This window comes from Syngnathus scovelli, chromosome 21, assembly GCF_024217435.2.
Source record: "Syngnathus scovelli strain Florida chromosome 21, RoL_Ssco_1.2, whole genome shotgun sequence".
Lineage (NCBI taxonomy): Eukaryota > Metazoa > Chordata > Actinopteri > Syngnathiformes > Syngnathidae > Syngnathus > Syngnathus scovelli.
The window spans coordinates 8,140,363-8,161,164 of record NC_090867.1 but is presented as its reverse complement, the minus strand read 5'-3'; the positions used below and the strand labels follow the sequence as shown (position 1 = coordinate 8,161,164).

Below are 20,802 nucleotides of genomic sequence, written 5' to 3'. Positions count from 1 at the left end.
GACAGAGGGACACTACATTAGGTACACTTGCACAACCGAAACCAACGGCTTGCGCCTTTATTTGCCTGTATCATAAGAAGGAATGTATTTTTTTGAAAAATAAAATTGTACTTAATATAAACATAGCGTCATAAAATTTAAAAGGATATGAATTGGAGCTCATGCGGATTATTCAAGTGTAGTTTACCTATTGAAGTTGTGTTGGCTCAAAGTAACCACTAGACGGCAGTGCAGACCACGTTGCCGTGGTAACAAAAGCTTACGCTTCCATGCACAGATGGCAAGAAATAATTGTTTACCAACTTTAATGGAAAGTAAATTACACGGTGGACGTCATCAAATTCAGCAAATTGCTTTGAAAGAATAATGTAGCATAAAAAAAACAACATAATAGACAAAATGATGGTGGTTGGTTTTTCTTGTCCCAATTAATGTCAATTGTCTGAGGATAGAAACAAAAATCATATGTTCTATTCATAATCAATAAGAGTCAGGATTTTCGCTGATTTTTTTTTTGTACCTCTGCATTCATGGCTACATATTGAGAAATAATTAATAAAAGCCACTAGGCGATCATATTGCAGAGAAAGGGTACTTTCACTTTATTTTTGTTTAATTAGATTGAGAAGTGAGTGAGTTGATCCAGTCAGTCAGTTCGGGGTTAGTGGGACAACAGAGAGACAGTAAATAATCCAGTTAACGTGCCATGATCCTAATAATCGACAGATTAACCCAATCACGCAGGCTCCAGGGGATTCTGGGATATGTAGTTCTGACTATTCATTTTTTATTTGACTGTAATCGGCTACATTACATTGTGTCAATCAAGTTTATTCTCAATTGGTGTCAGCAGATACTCTAAATATTTTGTTGTTGTGAAGTTATAACAATTTGTGTACAGTAGAAGAGACTGAATTATTCTTTGCGTACTTGAGTGCATTTCAGAGTTTTTATTATATTATATTATTTATTTTTTTTTTTTTATTTTTTTTAAATATATCAGTACTTCTACTTTTAAGATTTATTTGTTGGGGGTGAGTTAGGGTGAAATGTTTTGGCACATCGTCGTCATGACGTAAACGAGGCGACGTAGCACCTGCGGGTCAGAGCGGAAGCTAGACATTACCAGCCGGCTTTACTCAACTCAATTAGCCGTGACACACTTTCGCCGATTGGGCACTCGTCTGACTTCCGCCCTGTGCGGCTCCCTGGATTAAGTTGTCACAGCTTGCAAAGCACTTCCATGACTGCGCTTCGGCTCGTCACTCTACGCAAAATATTCGGTCATGACAGCGTTGGTCTTCCAGAAGGAGCTCGTCTATAATGGGCTGCTGCCGTACGCCGACCGACTGGACCAGGAAGGCTCAGAGCTTTTGGAGAACATCAAAACCAACCTGTCTAGAGCTGTCCTCCTCCGGGAACTTTGGCCTGGGGTCGCCTTCTGGTGCAAAAAACTCTTCTCGTAAGTTCAACAAGTCATTAAATTTGAAGTATTCGACAACTCGACCCTCGTCGTCGAATTTGTTTGATGAATATATTGCCGACCTACTCGGCAGCCATTTTGAAAACCCAATTTAAATTGCCCCAAATATCCTAACCCCCCTCATTTTTATTTTTATTCCACTTTATTTCGTTTGAGCACAGACCTCGTATGTTGTGAAAGTTTACAGCTTCAAAAGCTATTTGTACATTTTTCTCGTGAAAGGTGACCCTTCTTATACTTTGAGGGTACATGTCAATTTTGACAAAATGGCGACAGGAAGCATGGAACACCTTCCAATGTGACCCACCACCTGACCCCACCTACTTCGTTCTCCTCGCAGGTTCTTAAAGCTCTACGGCCGGAGGTTCAGCAAGGACGAGCACATTCTCTTCATCAAGCTGCTCTATGAGTTGGTCACGCTGCCCGGCCTGGAGCCCCACATGATGCAGAGCTTCGCCCGACTCCTTATTCAGCTCCTCAAGTGGGTGTCGTACATTCAAAAGAACAAAACCAAAACAACCTGGCCCTTAGGTCTATTTTAAAAGCCAATTATGGCTGTCAAGTGCCAGTGTGTGCCCAGCCCTGCTTTCAATTGAGTTGTCCCCAGTGAGGGATTTACGCACACACTATGATGTCTCCTTAAATCAGATGCCACTACCGCGTCAACATTCATCACTCGGCTTTTGTCTCGAGGTTGTTGCCGCGACGACCGCATCCATCACCGCGCCATAGCACCTTCGCGTAGATGTCAACGACTCAATACGAGGCGTCCCGGCTCGCTGCAAAAAGATGAATGTCTTTTTGTTTCAATCCACTAGTCTTATTAGGGGTTATTTTTCCAAATCTTCCCGATGAAAGATTTGTGGAGTTACTAACGACACCGGCAGAACTTGGCAAATGAGCGCAACAAGCAATATTTTATTCAATTGTATCCCAAATAGATTTTTTTTTTTTTTGGACAACCAACTCATTCACTGCTTTTGGGCATTTGTACACGTCACAGGAAAAAGGAACTGCTTTCAAGGGACGACCTCCAGTTACCATGGCGACCGCTCCACCAGCTCTACGAAAAGGTGGTCCACTCCAAGACGGAGCATCTCGGACTTGTCTGGTTCCCCAAGTGAGTTGTGCTTTTTTGAATAATCACTTCAATTGAATGATTTTGGGTTATATTGACTTTCTTTGTTTACAGTTCATTGGAACACATTCTGAAGGCTTTGGTCAAAAGTTGCAGACCGTGAGTTTTGTTCACCATTCTCACCATCGGCATTGCCTTCAGCGGGTCCCATCCATTTTTTTTCTTGTAGATACTTCCCAGCATCATCCACCAAGGAGATGCTGGACGAGTGGCGCCCCCTGCTGTGCGTTTTTGACGCAGTCATGCAGAAGGCCATTGGCATCATGGAGCTCTTCTTGCCCACCATCATGCCCCCTGAGGAGCACGCCCAAGGCTTCCGGTGGGTACTTATTACATTTCTGGTTTATTACTTTAATTATGATTCTTCACATGGATCATGAAAAATAAATCCATTATTTTACTCACTTGGTCTGAGAACCAGGATGAAAACCCGGTTGTGTTCCAAATGAGACACTTTTCTGGTGGCTCCCTTTTATGTCTGCTTTAAGAGGAGTGAGTTTGGAAAATTGAGTTGTAAAATCTCAACCGATGAGTTTGTAACTGGCTTTTAAATGGAGCCTCTTAACTAACTTCTTAACTGTGAGCTAAAGTTGAATCCACAGATTCACAGTTGCTGCTCGGAGGGAATGGAGAAGCTGTTGGGGATTTCATTAGCTGGACAAATGTATAGAGACCGTGTGAAGTGAATGCAGATTTTTCTTTCTTAATACCTTGTACAGCTTTGAAGATAAAACTGAATTGTGGAGCTGTAGCGATGCTCTTTTTCACCATTTCAAATTGAAAAATCTAAATTTAAAACAAGACATTTATCTTGAGACTTGGGTTGCTTCCTTGTAAGGCTTCTAGCAGATCTGAGCATGCATCATGTGTCGTAAAAACCGCAGGCACCGTCAGCACCTTTGCAACATCAAAAAAAGATTCCCTCCATCAATCGCCGCTCTCTCGGTCACGTCAGGCTAACAGCTGGATTTCTTGGAAATGCTCCCGCATATTTTTTTTTTCAGTTGAGTTCCAGATGGTAGCGGTGACACGATCTCTCGGTGCATTTCTTAACCGTGTTTGGCCTTTCGAGAGACATTTGTCAGCAGCGAGTCTTGGAACGGCTTCCCGTAGTACATCACTTTTAATACTCTCCTTTTTTCCGTTCTATTCCCCATTTGACAGTTTGGTGGGAGGCAGTTCAATTTTTTTATTGGATTGGAGACGAATGGGAAGAATTTGTTGGCAATGTCAGGTGTCTGTGTGAGTGTTTGTTTTATATTTGTGCAAATTGGTGGAATGCAAGCATCTTCTTGCCACTTACTGTATATTCCAAATGTCTGTAGATTGTAATCTTCAACCTTGAAAAAGGCCACTTCAATTAATTTCTTTTTTTTATTTTTTTTATTTCAGGCTGTGGTTCAGTGAATTGATGGACCTTTGGTTGTCGGTGCAGAATCAGCCCAGCTGGGAAGGGGTGAGACAAAAGCGCACAAATGACGCACGTGCTTTAGTTTCTGCTCGTCAGTGAGCCTTTGCGTTGTTTTTTTTTTTTCGTCCCGCAGCATTTGGTGAATCTATTCGCTCGCCTCGCCAACGACAACATCGGCTACGTGGACTGGACCCCTTACATCCCCACGGTGAGTGTTTGCCGGAATCGTGCAAGCTCAAGCAAGTTGGGTCTAATGGAGAGTGTTTGCGTTTAGATCTTCACCAGGATCCTGCGCAGCCTGAACCTCCCCGTGGGCGTCAGCCACATGGTGGCGCTGCGCTACCTCACCAACTCCTACGACATCGGACACGTGGTGCTTTGGATCACGGCCTTGCTGGTAATTTCACTTTGACACTTTAATTATTTGCCTCAGAGGTGTCCAGATGAATCAATACATCGACAACTAATCAATCAGCGAATAAAATAAAAAAATAGAGTGAACCCCCGTTATTCACTAATTGAAAACAAATTTTGAAGACAATGCAATAAAGTGGGCGATTGAATGGCAGGGCAGAGCTGGCAGTGGATGTCATAAATCGGCCGCAGGTTGGTCCGCTGATTTTTGTTCATGTGGCAGGGTGGCCCAGGAAACCCGGCGCAGAAAGAGCTGACCCGCCTCTTTAACAGCATCGCCTCCTTCTATCATCCATCCAATCACGGTCGCTGGCAGGTTAGCCACATGCACACTTTCAGAGATAGCCGTAACTCTGGGTCGCCAACTTGGCTCGTTGTCAGCGCGTGCCACTTTTAGCGCCCCTCTGCCCGTGAACCATAACACGTGGGCGCGTGTGTTTGCGCAGTCTCGCCTCATGCGCCTGCTCCAGCGTCTGCCGGCGAGCGTGGTGCGCCGGGTGCACCGCGAACGTCACGCCGCCCCCGGCTGGATCATGCCAGTGCCTGAAAGTCAGCAGCTGAGCGACGAGGACCTGCAGGAGTTCACGCGCAGCCTCACAAGTGCTGCTCTGCTGGCCATGTTCAGGTACTGTCAAATCTGGATCCCATCCAGATGAAAACTTTCCAGTCATGGATTTATTCCTCTATCCGTGCCGGAGCTTATCCAGTTTCCTTTTTATAATTTGTTGCGCAGCAAAACGGGCAGCACGGACGCCGCCTTCGCCCTGCAGAACCTGGCACTCCTCACGCCACAACTGGTCATTCCGCCCGTGCTGGAGAAGTAAGTCTGTCCATCCAGGGCCACGTATTTAGGTGTCTCAAATGCAACCCCACCGTTCTGCAGAACGTACGCGGCGATGGAGACCTTGACGGAGCCGCACACCCTGACCGCCACGCTCAGCTGCATGATCGGCATGGCGCGGAGCCTGGTGGCACCCGACGAGCGCTACCCGGAAGGCCGCCTGCACGTGCTGCCGCTGCTCATGGGCTCGCTGCCGGGCGTGGACCCCAACGACTTCAGCAAGTGCATGGTGAGTGCTAGCGTCAGCGCTAGCGCCACCTTCGCTTTGGAATCAAACCTGACTCCGACGGCTGTTTTTCCCAGATAACCTTTCAGTTCATCACCACCTTCACCACGCTGGTGCCTTTGGTCGACTGTTCGTCAGCTCCGTCTCGACACAGCAATCTGTCAGAGGTGTGCCGTCCGTTTAGTCACCAAATCCGTCTTCACAACGGGTGGATTGATATTCCAGACACAGTATTTATCGGGTTAGAGTAGTGGGGGGGGGTGTAGAGCATATTATCTATCGTCAAGAACATTTTGAGTTGACTTCCCCTTTGAATCAAGACGCCCTGCAGAAAAGAAATTTGCTGACAAAAGCACACAAATGTGCTTCTGCTTTTCAGATGGAAAAAGACTTGTGTTTTGCTTCTGCTGAGTTTGAAGATTTTGTCCTGCAATTTCTGGACAGGTAGCATCAATCAAGTTCACTGCTTGTTTCTTATCAGGTGGCGGGCACTCGAGCAGAATATGCCCTGTTTTTTGTTTGCGCAGGTGCTTTGCTGTGATCGACAGCAGCACGCTGGAGCAGACGCGCGCCGAGACCGAGACGGACACGCGCACGCACCTGGAGAGCCTGGTGGAGCTGGGCCTGTCCACCACCGTCAGCACCGTCCTCACGCAGTGCTCCACGGACATCTACACGGTGACGCTCGCACGCACGCTCGCACACCCACAGAGTGTCATCTGACGCTTTTCCATCCTCCGGTATTAGGTGGCGCTGCAGAAAGTCTACAACTTCGCCACGTCCAACATCTTTGAAACGTGCGTGGCGGGCAGGATGGTGGCTGATGTGTGCAGAGCAGCGGCAAAGGTGGCTCTCAGTGACTACGAGGACTTTCCTCAAAATATCTTATTGCTTTATAATTCTTGCACTTTCATTTCTATTCCATTCACCTTGTGTTTTTGTTGAACGACGCTTCCTTTTCTGTTTTTCTGTCTGCTATTGTTTGTCCTTTTCAGTGTCATCCTGCCGAGTCTCTCAAACTCTTTGTCCCGCATTGTTGCAGCCTCATTTTCCAAATTACTGAAAGTCAGTATGACATTGTGTGTGTTTATTTATTTTTAAAAAATGATTATTTTTAGATAATCATCTGATTATGTACGGGTGTGTTTAGATGAGGATCTGCGGAGTGAAGAGGAGCTGGACAAAGAGCTGCTGTGGAATCTCCAGCTGCTGTCCGAGGTGAGAACGAGAGGCAGATGTGCTAAGCACTCGGCCAACGTGCCGCCCTCGGGTACGCGGAGGGATGATATTTCATCTCCGCTGAAATTTTCTGATATTGCGCCAGAAAGATGGAGGGCCGGGGGGAAAAAGTGATGACCACACGACATTTCTTACAGCGGGCCCCTGGCGCGCCGCGGCCTCGTAAATAACGGGCCACTTTGTCGCTAAGCAGAACATATTGATACCTTCTCTGTTGTGTTTTATTACTCATGGGAGTAGAGCGAGCCAAACGCTGTGACTTACGGCACTGCTTCCATTTTTAATATACAACGTGCGCGTGTGTTTCAGGTGATCCGCGTGGACGGCGAGCAGCTTTTGAGGTTTGCCGGCGAGCTGGAGCGCGTTCTGACCGCTTGCGTGCGCCTGCGTTGCAAACGGGCCTACGCGCTGGCGGCGGGCCTGCTGGAGCACACGCTGCGCTCGTTCTCGCTCATCTACCCCACCGAGTACCGCAGCACGCCGGGGGGTTTCCTTGACGACCTCCCAGTACGAGTGAGTCACTCGTTTACTTGCTGGCATTTTGGGTGCTTTGAAAGCACCTACAGTGTGTTGTTGTTCCTTTGCGTCCAGGACTGGGGTCGGCCCGGCGACGTCGCCGCTTTGGGTGTGCGCTGGCACGTCCCCAGCATGGAGGAGCAGAACTTTGTTTTCCAGCTCTTGTCCCGCCTGCTGAGGCCCGAGCTGGAGCGTATCCAAGGCCACGTCTCGGGAGACTGTCCAATGAGCAGGTGGGGAAATTTGACGGATTGACTGATTTAATAAAAAAATGTTTTAGCATATGTCAAGCTCGTGTCATGTGCGCCTCGGTTCACAGGGAGGAGCTGTTGCAGAGTCTCGCCATCGTGCAGCACTGCCTGCTCGGGGCGGGCAGCTTGCTGCCCCCCCTGGATGGACCTCACGTCCCTGACCTGTGAGTCTTGCCGACGCACGCCCACGCTCCAAGAAAAAGGCACACAAATCTTCAATGCATGCTTCTTAACCTCTCCCCGACCACAGAGTGCCCTCCATGGTGAACCTGGGGGAGTTCAAACTGCACATTGGCGTGGACTACGGTGAGGGAGCACATTCAATAAGCGTGCCGGCAGCTTTGTGACCTGGCTCATTTCACCCCGTGCAGACGATTCACGCGAGGATTACCGAGAGTCGATCTGCCGCACCGTCAGGCTGCTGCTACGTAAGCAAACAAATACACACGCAGGCAAAAAACACCCAGATGCATGCCACTGTAACGTGAGCCTCCTTGCCCGCCCACCAATCAGGTCACATCCTGGAGCACACGGAGGACGACACCAAGTCGCTCTTTGTCATCATCAAGGTGACTGTGTTTCATAATTGCAATTTGATTTCATAGTAATTGTTGTTACAGGTGTCTCACAATGGAGTTTCAGTTAAGTGAATAAAGATTGGATGATTTCTATCCTTTAGTATTTTGGCTCCTGCGTGGACCCACGATTACACTTGTAATGGTCGCCTCTGTGGAGAAAAGTTCTGACCGAGTCTTTGATGGCTTGTGACCGCAGATCATCAGCGACCTCCTGTTTTTCCGAGGCACACACAAGGAGGAATTCGACTCACGTTGGAAGAGCTTCACGCTGGTGAAGAAGTCGATGGAAAACCGGGTGAGCTGTCGCCGCTGCTTTTGCTGGCTTTTTCTCCGCAGCTAACATTTTGCTTTGTTTTGTCGTCGTCGTTTCTGCGCAGCTTTACGGGAAGAAGCAGCACATTCGATCGCTGCTCATCGACCGGGTCTTGCTCCAGCACGAGGTATATTGCCTGACTCAGAAGTTCAATTTGCCAAGGCACACCTGCTGACTTGGAATCACAACATTGGATTGTATTCTGTAAAATGTACTCAATACGACTTTGGTGTTTGATTGAAAGATGAGAAAGTTGGTGGTGGATGGCAGCGAATACAAACAAGTCCACCAAGAGCTACTGTGCGATCTACTGCTGCTGTCAACTAGCACTTACAGCCAGGTACGACACGCTGACCGAGCAACCAGAAAATACTCAGCACGTATCGAAATCAATTTTTTTGTTCCTTGGCAGGTACGTAGCAAAGCCCAAACCGTGCTGACCACCGCACTGGCGACCTACAGCTTCTCATACCGAGACCTGATTCCTCAAATCGTGCAACTGTTGTCACCGCAACACACGGCCGGCACACGGCAGCAATTCAAGGTAAAGCTCACACGGAGGAGTCCTTTCCAGCTTTGCCAACTGGGTTGCCAGTGTTTCTAACACTCACCTCACCCTCAGGGGGCGCTGTACTGCCTGCAAGCGGCGCACAGCGGTGTTTGCTTGGCGAGCACCCACGACTGGGACTGCGTGGGCGCCGTGTGGCCGGCGCTGGTCCGCTGCGGACTGTCGCCCGCCCCGACTCTGGACGAGCACTCGGTGGGCCATCTCCTGGACGACATCGTGGACCGCATCCACCGGCAGCACGACACCATCGGCATTTTTTTCACCGTGAGCGACCCTGGCCGTGATTGCCTTCCTGACTTGCTCATCGTGCTAAAATGTGCTCACTGCCCATCTCCAGGTGTCGGAGGGCTGCGTGGAGATAGCCGAGCGCATGGCGCCCTCGGAGACGCTCTCTGCTGACGAGCTGAAGGAGGGGCTTCAGCGCCAGCAAATCAAAAATGTTGTTAATGCTCGGTAGGAGACGTACGCCAGCAATCTCTCATCAGCCGCGGTAATACAGAAAAACTAAATATTTTTTGCTTCTTCAGGAAATACGAGAAGCTGGTAAATGATCTATTGGACTGCCTTGAAGACAGAGAGCTGTGAGTTTTGCAAATTATTTTTTTACCATCACCTAAAGATGAAACGTGCAGTAGCTCTTTAAGTACTACAGTCACAACCAAAACTGTGTCTTGTGATACAGGCCTTGGAAGTTTGAGCACACGGCCGCAGACTTGCTGTCGCTCCTGTTGAGGGACGACCACCCGCTGCCGCCGGACGCCGTCCTCTACTTCACGCAGGGCCTCATACACGACTCCATCAGCATACGCAAGGTCCGCCTCTTTGCTTCTCGTTGCAGCTCAGGGGAAACAAAGGGAACAAAAAAACTGAATAAGAAAGCATCACTGGATACTTTGTTTTCCCATGTTCTATTTCTCTCTTAGGTGGCAATATTAGCAATGGCCGGTATCTTGAAGCAGCTCAAAAGACCGAGAAAGAAAGTCGCGGTCAAGCCGTCTGACGTTTGTGAGTAGAAGAGTCATTTGAGTCAATTAAGTCGTTTTTTTTAATTGCCAGCATTTAATTTGCAGGCGGCGCAGTGGACCCGGAGGGCACGTGGGCCGGAGACCGGAAGGCCAACGGCTGGCTGCAGTACCGCAGCGCTGACCTGCCTCTCAGCGAGGAGGCGTGGGACTCCCAGCTGCATGTGGAAAAAGCGCACGTGGGCTACTACTCGTGGCCAAGGTGAGGGGGAAACAGCCAGCGGCGGCGGCCATCGGACGTCTCGGGGGAGACTTTTATGTCTTTTTAACGGGGAGCTAACGAGGTGGAGCCGCCGCATGGCACGGCCTAGATTTTATAAGCCTGACTGGATGATTTACAGCTTGGCCCAGATAAGACAAGTACAGGGGCGGCACTTCCTGTCCCCGTACGCGGGCAACTTGCTGACTAATGGACTTTTTCCATTCATTCATCTTGGCTTCTCATCCCCGGACAGGAGAAGGCCTCGCCCATGTCGTCTGCTCGAATCTAAAAGGGGATGTAAACAACTATTTACAATGACAGATTGGAGGGGTCGGAATTTTGGACACCCAAAAATAGTTAAATGAAATAAAAGAGCACTTCATAAGACAGCATTGAAAAAAAGATTTTTAAAATTTGGGGGGCACTGCTTATCTTTTGCTATGTCAATGTTGCTTCTATTTTTAGCGAAATGATGATCTACGCTCCTTTGCAAAAACTCAAAGATGACCTGCCCTATGAAGAGATGAGCGAGGTACGCCCACAAACACCCCGTTGCAAGCAGATGCAATGCCTCACGTGTACGTTCTTTTTTTTCAGGCCGAAAAGATCATCTTTGAATATTTCTCCGACCCGGAGTTCATTGAGCAGTTCATAGAGTTCCTGTCCCTGGAGGAGCGCAAAGGCAAAGACAGCTTCAACCCGCGACGCTTCTATCTCTTCAAGGTACGGCTCCGACGTTGGCCGAGGCCCGGCGCGGCCGACCCCGATTGACCCGCGCTCGTTGCTTTGACTCGCAGGGCCTGTTTCGCAACTACGGCGACGTCTTCCTGCCTCTTCTGTGGCCGCACTTGGAGCAGTTAGCGGGCGACCCGCACGAGAGCTCACAGCGTTGCGTCTGCGAGATCACCGCCGGGCTCATCAGAGGCAGCAAGATGTGGAGTTTCAGCAAGGCACGACCATCACATCCGTCCCGTGACTTTGATCACGACTCTGACCAAAACCAAATTGTGCTCGTGTGTAGGTGGACAAGTTGTGGCGCCTTTTGTGTCCTCTGATCAAGACGGCGTTGAGCAACGTCACGGTGGAAACCTACACCGACTGGGGCACCTGCATCGCCACCGCATGCGTAAGAAAGCCCGTTTGAAAAACGCCATTAAAAGAAATCAATCATGTCTAATTGAGAATTGGATTTTAACGGGCTCCCACAAGCATTAGACGGATGCAGATATTCCCTCAAATGCGGCTCCGTTGGCTTTTCTGGTTCTCCAACCAAATTACACAGAGAAAGATTTATTTATTTTCTTTAATGAGGAGCGAGTTCGGGAGCACATTTAATCAGCCGGCTAGCAAATCTTTAGAGTAGACTAATCTTTAGCGCAACTGTCGTGGGTTCAGATTTCAAATGAGGGTTTCTAACCTGGTTCGGGGTTTACAAATGCGGTTAGTGTTTCAAAAGGGAAGGCAAGTCACAACCATTTCTTGCTGCCACCAGGAGGGTCGCGACCCCAGGAAGCTCCACTGGCTGTTGGAGCTGCTGATGGAGACGCCGCTCATCGGCGAGGGGAGCTCTTTTCGAGACGCCAGGTGCTTTTTACGCCTTCACGTTGTCAGTGGCGCAATTTCTTACGCTCTGCCATTTCCCCCTCAGTTTACTGTACGTGCTTCAAGGCGGCCTGGCCCAGCAGCAGTGGCGAGTGGCCGAACTCCTGCATAGGCTCCTCACTTACCTGGAACCCAAACTCACGCAGGTGTACAAGAACGTACGCGAGCGCATCGGCAGGTACCGACCACATCAAAAGTCGAGACGTCACCTTCATGTTACGCCGCGGTCGCAGCTGATTTGCATCCACGCTTTGAGCCGCGAACCAAAGCTTTGTTTTTGTTTTTCTGCCTTTGAGCGTTTGAACTTGTCTCCCTTTCCTCTTCTTTTTCTTCTCGCCCTCCAGTGTCCTGACCTACATCTTCATGATGGACGTGGCTCTGCCCCACACGCAGCCCACCTCCTCCCCTCACGTGGCCGACTTTGTCGCCCGGGTGCTGGAGCGGCTCAAGCCCCTCACGTCCGAGGCGGAGATCCGCAACCACGTGCCCGAGGAGAACGCCCCCGAGACCGCCGACGAGTGCACCCAGGCTGTCAAGCTGCTCAAGACTGGTCAGAATACAGATTTTTCTTCCCTGCAACTTGCTAAGCCCCACAAAAAAGAAGCAGTGAATTTAAAAATGAACAGAAACTCTAAAAGGTAGTCAGGTGGGAAGCTTACAAAAAGATGTCACGGGTCTAATTTTAGTCCTTGTTCCTGGTCACAAAGTGCTGCAGTGTCCATTAGAATGTATTAATCATGCTCACTACAAAAATAGACTACATGGGGAAAAAAAAAATAAAAAATCCGAGCCACCCTATTGGTCCATTTGCCTCCGTTTTGTCTACTTTAAATGATTTAATGAGGTGTAACGAAAGTTAAATTCCCTGCGCCCAATACGGAGTCGGAATTGCAAAATATCAAGTCAAAATATCCATGACTTTATTATCCATAGTTTTATATTTTATTCGTCGTTAATTGTATTTAGAAAAACAAATCACGTATCGACCGCCATCAGCTCAATTGTTTTGTCGTCAAACGATGATGAATGGCGTGCTCGAGTGAAGGCGTCACACTGAGGTCACCCTGGCAGGTTTATTTTATCAAATGGCTTTTCATTGTGTGCGTGCGAGCCAGCCAATCTTTTTTTTTTTTTTTTCTTTCCCCCAGTCTTAAAATGGCTGCTGGCGAGCGCTGGCCGGACTTTCACCACGCCTGTTCAGCAGCAACTTCAACTGCTGCCTCTGCTCTTCAAGGCAAGCACACACACACACACAGAGTCCCCGTGCAGCGTTATTACCCACTCCATCTTACTTGGCCATTAGACTCCATTTCTCTCTTCATTTACTCACAACGCTGCCTCGCTACCTTTCTCCACCTCCCTCTGCCGTGGTGGTTCTCTCTCGCCCCCGCTCTCACCCCTCCTCGCAGATCGCCCCGGTGGAGATTGATGAGAGTTATGATGAGATGAAACAGGACGCTCGCACATGCCTCTCGCTGATGTCGCAGGGCCTGCTCTATCCGCAACACATCCCTCTCGTCTTGGCATCCCTGGAAGAGGTCACTGGCGCATCCCGTATTTTTATTTTCCTTTTACGATGCCTTTACACAATGTGTTAGCACAATGGTTTGAAATGAAACCAGTCCAGACGTGATGGAAGTGTAGACTTTTTTTTTTTTTTCCCCCACACAATCTCAAATACCGGCTTCTTAGTATGGCCTCGTTCATCATGCTTCCGTGCTTATCAACACGCGCTGACATTTGAAGGTGCTCGACACGAACATACGCCGCAATCTGCCGCAGATACGAAAGGATGTAGCGTGGCTCACGCTAAGCGGCGCCTTCCTGCGTGTGCTTGCAGATGGCCGGCAGCAGGTCGTGGCACGCGCGCTACTCTGTGCTGACCTACCTCCAGATTAGCGTCTTCTCCAACTTATTCACCCTGCTCAGCGTGCCTGCGGAGGTGCAGCGCGTCCGTAAAATGGTGATGCGTCTGCTGCTGGACGAGCAGCTCGAGGTGACAATTAAAAAAAAAAAAAAATCTTCACATTAAAATCCAGCCCAATCTATATTCAAAATGATATTTGGTATTCAGCTTTCCCTTGGGAAATTCCATTTAGCCTAATGTGAGACGCCATAGATAGGATAATTATTTTTTTTTGGGGGGGGATAAATAGTTGTCTTCCCTCCTTTAACCTGCCTGTTCTTGTGTGTAGGTGAGGGATATGGCGGGCACCACCCTGAGCGGTTTGCTGCAGTGCCACTTCTTCCCTCTGGACCGCAATCTGCAGACTCAATTGCAGACGCTGAGTCACACGCGTCTACCCAAGGCCAGAGGAGAGCTGGCTTCCACGGGTACACACACACACACACATGAACGCCCTTCAGAAAAGGTGACCATTTTGTTTGCGGTTGCAGATTTGGTACGTCGCCACGCGGGCGTGCTAGGCCTGAGCGCGTGCATCCTGTCCAGTCCTTACGACGTCCCAAAATGGATGCCCAACATTCTGATGGACCTGAGCGACCACCTGAACGACCCGCAGCCCATCGAGGTACTTACCGGCCTTGAAAAACAGCAACCACAAGCGAGAGACGATGACTCGGTTGGCCACTTGAGGAAAATCTAGAGCCCCGGGTCTCAGACGTAACACAACCTGATCAATGAGAGTAAATAATAGATGAGCGCGCCAGGTCGGCCAGAGACGATCATTCAGTGACTACTTCTGCTGCAAAGTCAAACACAATTCAGTAGACTTTCGACACCAGCCAGTCCATTAAAAAAAAAAAAAGGTTTCTCAAGCACCCGGTTTGAAGTCGATCATTTATTCAAATGAACACGGCGCATTAATAACTCATGAGTACATCTTCCCTGGTTGTGATTGCCTTTTTGTGCTCTGGCTTTGTCCGCTGGCTTGTCACACTAATTCCAAGGCTTGCACGTGGCCTTTTAGCATCAATAAGTGAAAAGCCTGCTTGTTGGGTTTGAATCTAGAAGTGTTGTTAGTCGGTTTCCTCGAATTACAGACTCTTGGGCCATATATCCTTGTTTTTTTGGGCTTTGAGAAGACTCAACTTCTCTTGGTATCAAAGAAACATCAAATCCGGCAAAAATAGATTTAAAAATAATAAGTGGGATAGATTTGCGTTAACTGTTTTGTTCAAAATGGGTTGCGGATCCCAATGTTTGGACGTGTGATTGTTTGCTTCCAAGTTGACGGTGAAGAAGACCTTATCGGAGTTCCGTCGCACGCACCACGACAACTGGCAGGAGCATCGGCAGCGTTTCACCGACGACCAACTGCTGGTGCTCACTGACTTGCTGGTGTCGCCGTGCTACTACGCTTGAGCAAAAAAAACATTTTGTCTCTCCATCTATCTGCTTGCTTGCTCGGGAAACATTAAACAAAGCCGGGAGAATCGCTGCCAAGAGGCCACCCAGAGAGTCAGCCTTCACCTTACCTAGACGAGGACAAAACACTCCCTGAGAAAACCGGTTTGGGTTCGTTTTTTTAAACGTTAATATTTTTTTTCCACTAACCACAGTAGGTTTAAGTCTCCATAAACCTGTTTTTGATGTTGATTTAAAAAAAAAAGGATTTTCGAGCACATCAGTCATTCGAGATATTTCTTTATTCTTAAATTTGACTTGTAAGAAGCTTGCACATGATAAATTCTTACCATGCGTTGTAGTTTTTTTCAAAAACAAATTCCGCCTGTTGCTGAACCCAACGCCCTAGTTCCTAAATCTTACATAATACATTACTGCTCCTCCTAATTCCTCATGTGAGGATTCAACTCGTCTGATTAGTCAAGCAGTGACATAACAAACTTGTGTACTGAATATAAATATTTTAGTTTTGTGAATATTTGTACAGTTTATTATGTTAGCATAATAGTAAGAGACATGTATAGTGTGTCCTTGCTTTACGAATAAATCTTGCTACAATGCTCGCATTTTGCAGAAAATGTGATTAGCATACTTCAAAAATAATTCATCGTGTGGAATATATTTTAAGCCTATAAAAAAAAAAAAAGCAACTATGAATGCATTTCTACTGCTGTGTTGTTAAATAAATGGATCTTCTGCAATTCTGCACAAAGATGTCCTCTTTAGGTCAGTCTTGTGGACGCTCTTCTGACTCAAGCGCTCGTCTCGCAGCCGAAAAGTCAACGTTCCAAAGCCCGCTCGCTTCCAGGTAAGGCCAATTCATTGATTTGCATGTTTGAACGAACCACTTTCCAAAACGTGATCCAAATGAACCTCACAAGATGAAACGAGTTTCTAACCGAGAAGTCGTGCTCATACAAGTTTACAATTCTATCCTCAAGACATGAAGTTTGTATTCACTGGGTAGCAAAAAAACTTTTATTTATTAAGATGATGATTTAGGTGAGCTGTCATCCTTGAGTCTCTGACGTACAAGCGTCTCCAAGTGAAACAAGTGCACATCGTTGTCCTCGGGTAGGATGTTTCTGACGGCGTTGGCCAGCTCGAACAGATACTCGGTGTTCTGCCCGCTGGGCCCCGTGGAGCACACAATCTGATTGGCTATCTCCTCTAAAGGCGCGGGGCCCAGATAGTCGGGGTTGTCTCGCGAGCCGATGTAGAGCAGGGTCTGGCTGGGCGGCGGCGCCAACGGCGGCCGCGGGTGGAAGGCCACGGTCATCACGCGGTAGCCGCCCTTTTCGCGGTGGTCCAGCTGACGCTTCACTTCCTGCTCGCGGCCTGTGGGGAGCTTGTAGGCCACGCCCCAAACGCAACCCTAATTACAGAATTAAATGAAAACATATTCATCCTTCTTTGCTGGGGATAAAGTCTAAATATCCGTTGGCAGTAAACAGTTCAAAACCCTTTTTCAAAGAATTTGTTTACGATCCATCAGCTCGTATCCCCCGAGGCACTGCTCTGATTTTAGGATGTAAACTTTACGCAGCAATATTCCCAGATACGCATCTCTGGCCTCTTTCATGCAGATTTCCCAAGCGTTATCGTTCTCCTCCCGGGCGACTGGGAAAAATTATCTCCCATTCAAGGTCGCAATACGAGGCGCCATCCTCGCTTTTGTTTCAGGGGAATACGAGATAAGGCCTTTTTATGTGCGTTGCCGTGACCTTGGTACAGTTTGGCGACGGGGCTCCTTTGTATGCTGCTCGCGTCAGAAAACGACAACGGCTTACAAGGTAGTAAACGTTACGATCATCGGCCGCTAATTGGCGTTTTATGGCTGTATAACGAGGCGTTGTTTCATTAATCTTCATCTGTTATGATAGTAAAGGTGAAAGGAAGTTGCTGTCATAAATTTGGGATATGGCCTTTGGCGTAGATGAGGGACCACCAGATGTTTGAGTGGAAAGTATAGAAGAAGAAATTAATACAATAACTAAAACTATCCCACTCCTATTTTTTTTTCTTCTAGTGAAGATGAAAAGAATTACAATGTGACCTTACCTCAGGGTCATCAATTAGTGTCACCACCCGCCCGGGCTGTGAAAAAAAAAAAAGTAATTTATTGTGAATTAATGTTATCAATGACAACAAATACCTGGGAGTGACTCGGGTGAAAAAAAATGTAATTTAATAATGAATATCAACATAACTTTTCCCCATAGGTCTGCATTATTTAAATTAATCTATGAATAAAACTTGCCATTTATTTTTATTAAGCTTCAATGTGGCCCTTGAGCGCTTTGCTTTCATCTACATCCAAACAGACGTGTAATTTACAATAACTCAAGATAAAATACTTGCGCTAATCTTTGTGACATAAGTCAACAGTGATATTGTAGTCTCGCGTGTTTGTTGTGACGTCAGACTCACTTTTCCCGGCACTCCGCGGTGATCGGTGCTGCCTTGCCAGAAGCGACGACTAAAGCCCCTAATGTAACCAATTCGCATTGCCTCGTAGGGAAAGTCCACCTTCCAAATGAGCGAGCCGTAGCCGAACACCCACATGACTCCTTCCAAAAATAAACGCAAAATTACACTCTGAATATTATATTCATTAGCACGATGGCGGTTTAAAATTCAACAGAAATATTCCGGACATTACGAAGCGTGTAGTGAGCAAAGATCACGAGAAGCCTGTGTGGCTTAACTACTTCCGGTTCCCTTTCACAATTAAAGTAACAATAGTCAAGTGTAAGCTGTATTTCAAGGTTTAGCAACCTCAAAATCACATATTGTACTTTTTAACATGGGTGCAGACCAAATAGCGGCATTATTCGAGTCAAATTATATGCGGTTCGCGGCAGTAAGCGTGCATCTTTTAATTGTTAAGTCAGCTCTGTCTTTACCGGAAGTGTAGCTAAATCACAAGAAACCTAGTCTGTTGTTGTGTGACGCATTATCGGGGATATGGACAAAAAGTGTTTTTGTCAGCGTGCTAACCCGCTCGATTGTGTGCATTATTAATTTGTCAGTATCCTCAAACGTCATCGTGCATTTGCAAGATATAACATGTTTGTTAAAGGCGAGTTTTGATTGATTTTGGTCGCCACTGTTTCCAATCGGCGTTTCATCGCCCGGACACCAGGGGTCGCTGACTTTCCTTTAACGTGAAATACACAAGCAGAGTTTTGGTTTATTTCCCCCCAAATTATGATATATTATAATTTGCAAGAAACATCAAATAATTATTTTCAGAATTGGAGTTCCTGGGCATCTTGTAAATGTATCAGTAGTGTGCTTTTTTTCCCCTGCCAAAAGATTCTGACAGCGTATTTCTTACCAACGAAATGGCTGTTGCAAGTGAACCTATGTGAGCACCATTGAAAGTTTCTTTTAAAAGACATGTTAACATTTGAACCTCCCTCATCCACCCAACTAACCTCATTGATTTCATTTTACCCTCACTGCAATTGAGGTCACGGATGGCGGGATGGGTTTGATAAATGGCGTTCCCAAAAAACTCCAAAAGCCAAATGCATTCCAAAATAGACCCTCTTGATCTTGTGACTCCAGTCTGGAGAAGCGTTGATCCCAAATATGCTCTCGCTCTGCATCCCTTAAGAGGCCTTTTGTGACTTGTAACTCTCTACTGACTGTAAAGCAACAAAAAAAATATTCTCAGGTTGGACTCAGACTGTGTTTAAAAAAAGATGCTTCTGACTTGAGTCGGGTAGTATGTGTCGCAATTTAATTCATTAAACTTATGTTATGGTGAGTAATAAAATAAAAAAAATCATGAAGTGTTTTTAGTTGAAAATATTTGATTTAAATTGTCCTAAAATATTTGTCTTAAAAACATCTACCAACTAAAAAACAGTTGCAAATTTGGTAGCACCACGGACAGTTCTCAGAGCACGTCTCCATCCAATATCTCAAATGCTACGTGGCCTTGTGCTGTTAGCAATTCCAACCGTCGAGCAAGCACAGTTTTTGTTTTTTTATTTGTTTGTGCATTGCAACGTCCGCGTCATTTAAGGGGAGATTAGTGCTGATCTCAATTTGTCGACGAATAAAGAAGCCTTGCTTTGCTTTCTCTCTCCGGCTGATATCAGATAGAAGCAGCTCTGTCAGCAAGTTAAATGATTGATTTTCTTCTTCATTTAATTTTTAATGAGCTACAATACAAAGCTAAATTGGGGTCATTGGAACCTTTTGGGATTTCTTTTTCTTCTGTCTGATCACAGGACTTGTTTTTATATTTGAATGTTTTCCTCGCCAGCAGGTTTTCCCCCCTCCCTCGCTGAAGAGATGAATAAAGCCAAATACGTTCACTCGCTGCCACCAACACGACACCATCGAAGACTAATAACGTATGTATTTATATTTCTGTATATAGAAGCAATCCCGTAAGCGGCTACTGTAGCCGCTACTCCTCTAACTGCCTGTGTGTGTTTTCATGACAGCGCTCCTGCAGATCAATGATCCCAGTTGCCTAGCAACCAGCTGATGGCAAGGATGACGACGAAGGAGGAGGAGAGCGAGTGAGCAAAAAGAGGTCTGGAGAAGGAGTAAATGGACAATCGGAAGTAAGAGAGTGTGTCAAATCACCCGCGCCCGCGTACGTCTCGTCGTGCTGATGCGGCGGCACTCGAAATAGAACGTGCATGTTGCTTCCATGGTGACGCCAGCAGTTGATTGAATTATCTTTATCTTAAAGCGGAAACAAAGTGCTTAAGCAGGGAGAAGGGAGGAGGAGGAGGGAGATGGGATGGGGGCTGAAGGAATAACGCAGACACCGCATTTGGAAAGCCGTTTTGAATCTTACGCACCTTTTTCGTTCCCAGAGGAGGCCTCCGCTCCTAGCTTAGAATAACACCAGCAGCCATCGAGGCGCTTCAACTTTACGGAGAGTAGAAAATGGACAATTAGCATCTCCTATGTCGTCGTCATAGTAACCCTCCTATCCCTGCCCACTCTTCCTTATCCAAGCCCCCGCCCTGGCTTGCCACACCTGCACGATTATTTTTTTTCCCCCAGATTTATTCTCTACCATATCTTAGATACTTTTTTTTTTTTTTTTATAGGGAGCCCGGGCTTTGTTTGGGCTCGTCAGTCACTCACAATCTGCTGGTCAGCTGATCAATGCTAATTCCTGTTGAGACTTCTAATGGCACACAGATCTATAAATATATGGACAGCGTACACAAATCGGCACGCATTTTGCAATCCTTTGACGAGGACGGCTCGCCGCTATTGTTATAAATGATTGCGGCGAGGTGACCCGCTCTCCCCTCACGCGGACACACACTTGCGCACGCGCGCACACCCACGTGGCTGTTTGCACTATTGGCAAGCGGAATTAGTGAATGTACGAGCTACACAGAAACTCATTATAACGCGATTAGAGGCAAACCTCCCGTTTAATCTCATTTAGGACGCCGTGGCTGCCCGTCAGGCACACTCGCGCTCGCACACACACCTGCAGTTAAGGTGTGAGACTCCCCTCATTCCGTGTTTTCACGTCTCACTGGCTACTCCTCTGTATTAAGTGTATTCATGTATATTTTTTGCGTGGAAGACATTTCTGTACGGGAAAACCTGGAGGAGCGTTATTTTTTGACAACGCCTTTT

At 47.2% G+C, this 20,802-nt stretch overlaps 2 protein-coding genes across 3 annotated transcripts; one reads left to right on the top strand and one right to left on the bottom strand.

Moving 5' to 3' along the window:
* Positions 1-1,001: 1,001 nt before the first annotated feature.
* Positions 1,002-15,883, top strand: LOC125991259 (proteasome activator complex subunit 4B-like). 2 transcript variants are annotated; one of them, XM_049759015.2, is made up of 47 exons: positions 1,005-1,462; positions 1,824-1,964; positions 2,487-2,603; positions 2,676-2,720; positions 2,791-2,940; positions 4,014-4,077; positions 4,166-4,240; positions 4,307-4,429; positions 4,670-4,762; positions 4,893-5,071; positions 5,180-5,266; positions 5,330-5,516; positions 5,591-5,680; positions 5,893-5,957; positions 6,041-6,191; positions 6,261-6,359; positions 6,509-6,578; positions 6,664-6,731; positions 7,062-7,265; positions 7,344-7,501; positions 7,588-7,683; positions 7,770-7,825; positions 7,891-7,947; positions 8,033-8,088; positions 8,294-8,392; positions 8,475-8,537; positions 8,655-8,750; positions 8,823-8,954; positions 9,033-9,242; positions 9,316-9,431; positions 9,506-9,559; positions 9,661-9,790; positions 9,902-9,983; positions 10,049-10,202; positions 10,668-10,734; positions 10,800-10,925; positions 11,000-11,152; positions 11,224-11,328; positions 11,695-11,786; positions 11,851-11,982; positions 12,149-12,354; positions 12,953-13,038; positions 13,214-13,342; positions 13,645-13,800; positions 14,000-14,138; positions 14,202-14,335; positions 14,995-15,883. In XM_049759015.2, the coding sequence occupies exons 1-47, from the start codon at positions 1,287-1,289 to the stop codon at positions 15,127-15,129; spliced, it is 5,403 nt and encodes a 1,800-aa protein (XP_049614972.1). In that variant the 5' UTR covers positions 1,005-1,286; the 3' UTR covers positions 15,130-15,883. The 2 variants fall into 2 exon arrangements, with proteins under 2 accessions (XP_049614971.1, XP_049614972.1); XM_049759014.2 differs by having other exon boundaries at positions 1,002-1,462; positions 14,000-14,335.
* A 248-nt stretch (positions 15,884-16,131) lies between these two features.
* Positions 16,132-17,887, bottom strand: chac2 (ChaC, cation transport regulator homolog 2 (E. coli)). The gene is made up of 3 exons (XM_049759059.1): positions 17,602-17,887; positions 17,233-17,268; positions 16,132-16,546 (listed from the first exon to the last, which is right to left on the bottom strand). The coding sequence occupies exons 1-3, from the start codon at positions 17,734-17,736 to the stop codon at positions 16,157-16,159; spliced, it is 561 nt and encodes a 186-aa protein (XP_049615016.1). The 5' UTR covers positions 17,737-17,887; the 3' UTR covers positions 16,132-16,156.
* Positions 17,888-20,802: the final 2,915 nt, after the last annotated feature.

What these genes read in the sequence shown, in the direction of transcription:
- chac2 (XM_049759059.1), bottom strand. Translation starts at nt 17,736, where the DNA reads ATGTGGGTGTTCGGCTACGGCTCGCTCATTTGGAAGGTGGACTTTCCC. An exon ending in ACCGCGGAGTGCCGGGAAAA is followed by an intron (nt 17,269 to 17,601) that starts GTGAGTCTGACG and finishes TTTTTTTCACAG; the next exon opens with CCCGGGCGGGTGGTGACACT. An exon ending in CACTAATTGATGACCCTGAG is followed by an intron (nt 16,547 to 17,232) that starts GTAAGGTCACAT and finishes TTCTGTAATTAG; the next exon opens with GGTTGCGTTTGGGGCGTGGC.
- LOC125991259 (XM_049759014.2), top strand. Translation starts at nt 1,287, where the DNA reads ATGACAGCGTTGGTCTTCCAGAAGGAGCTCGTCTATAATGGGCTGCTG. An exon ending in TTGACGACCTCCCAGTACGA is followed by an intron (nt 7,266 to 7,343) that starts GTGAGTCACTCG and finishes CTTTGCGTCCAG; the next exon opens with GACTGGGGTCGGCCCGGCGA. An exon ending in GGACCTCACGTCCCTGACCT is followed by an intron (nt 7,684 to 7,769) that starts GTGAGTCTTGCC and finishes CCCCGACCACAG; the next exon opens with AGTGCCCTCCATGGTGAACC.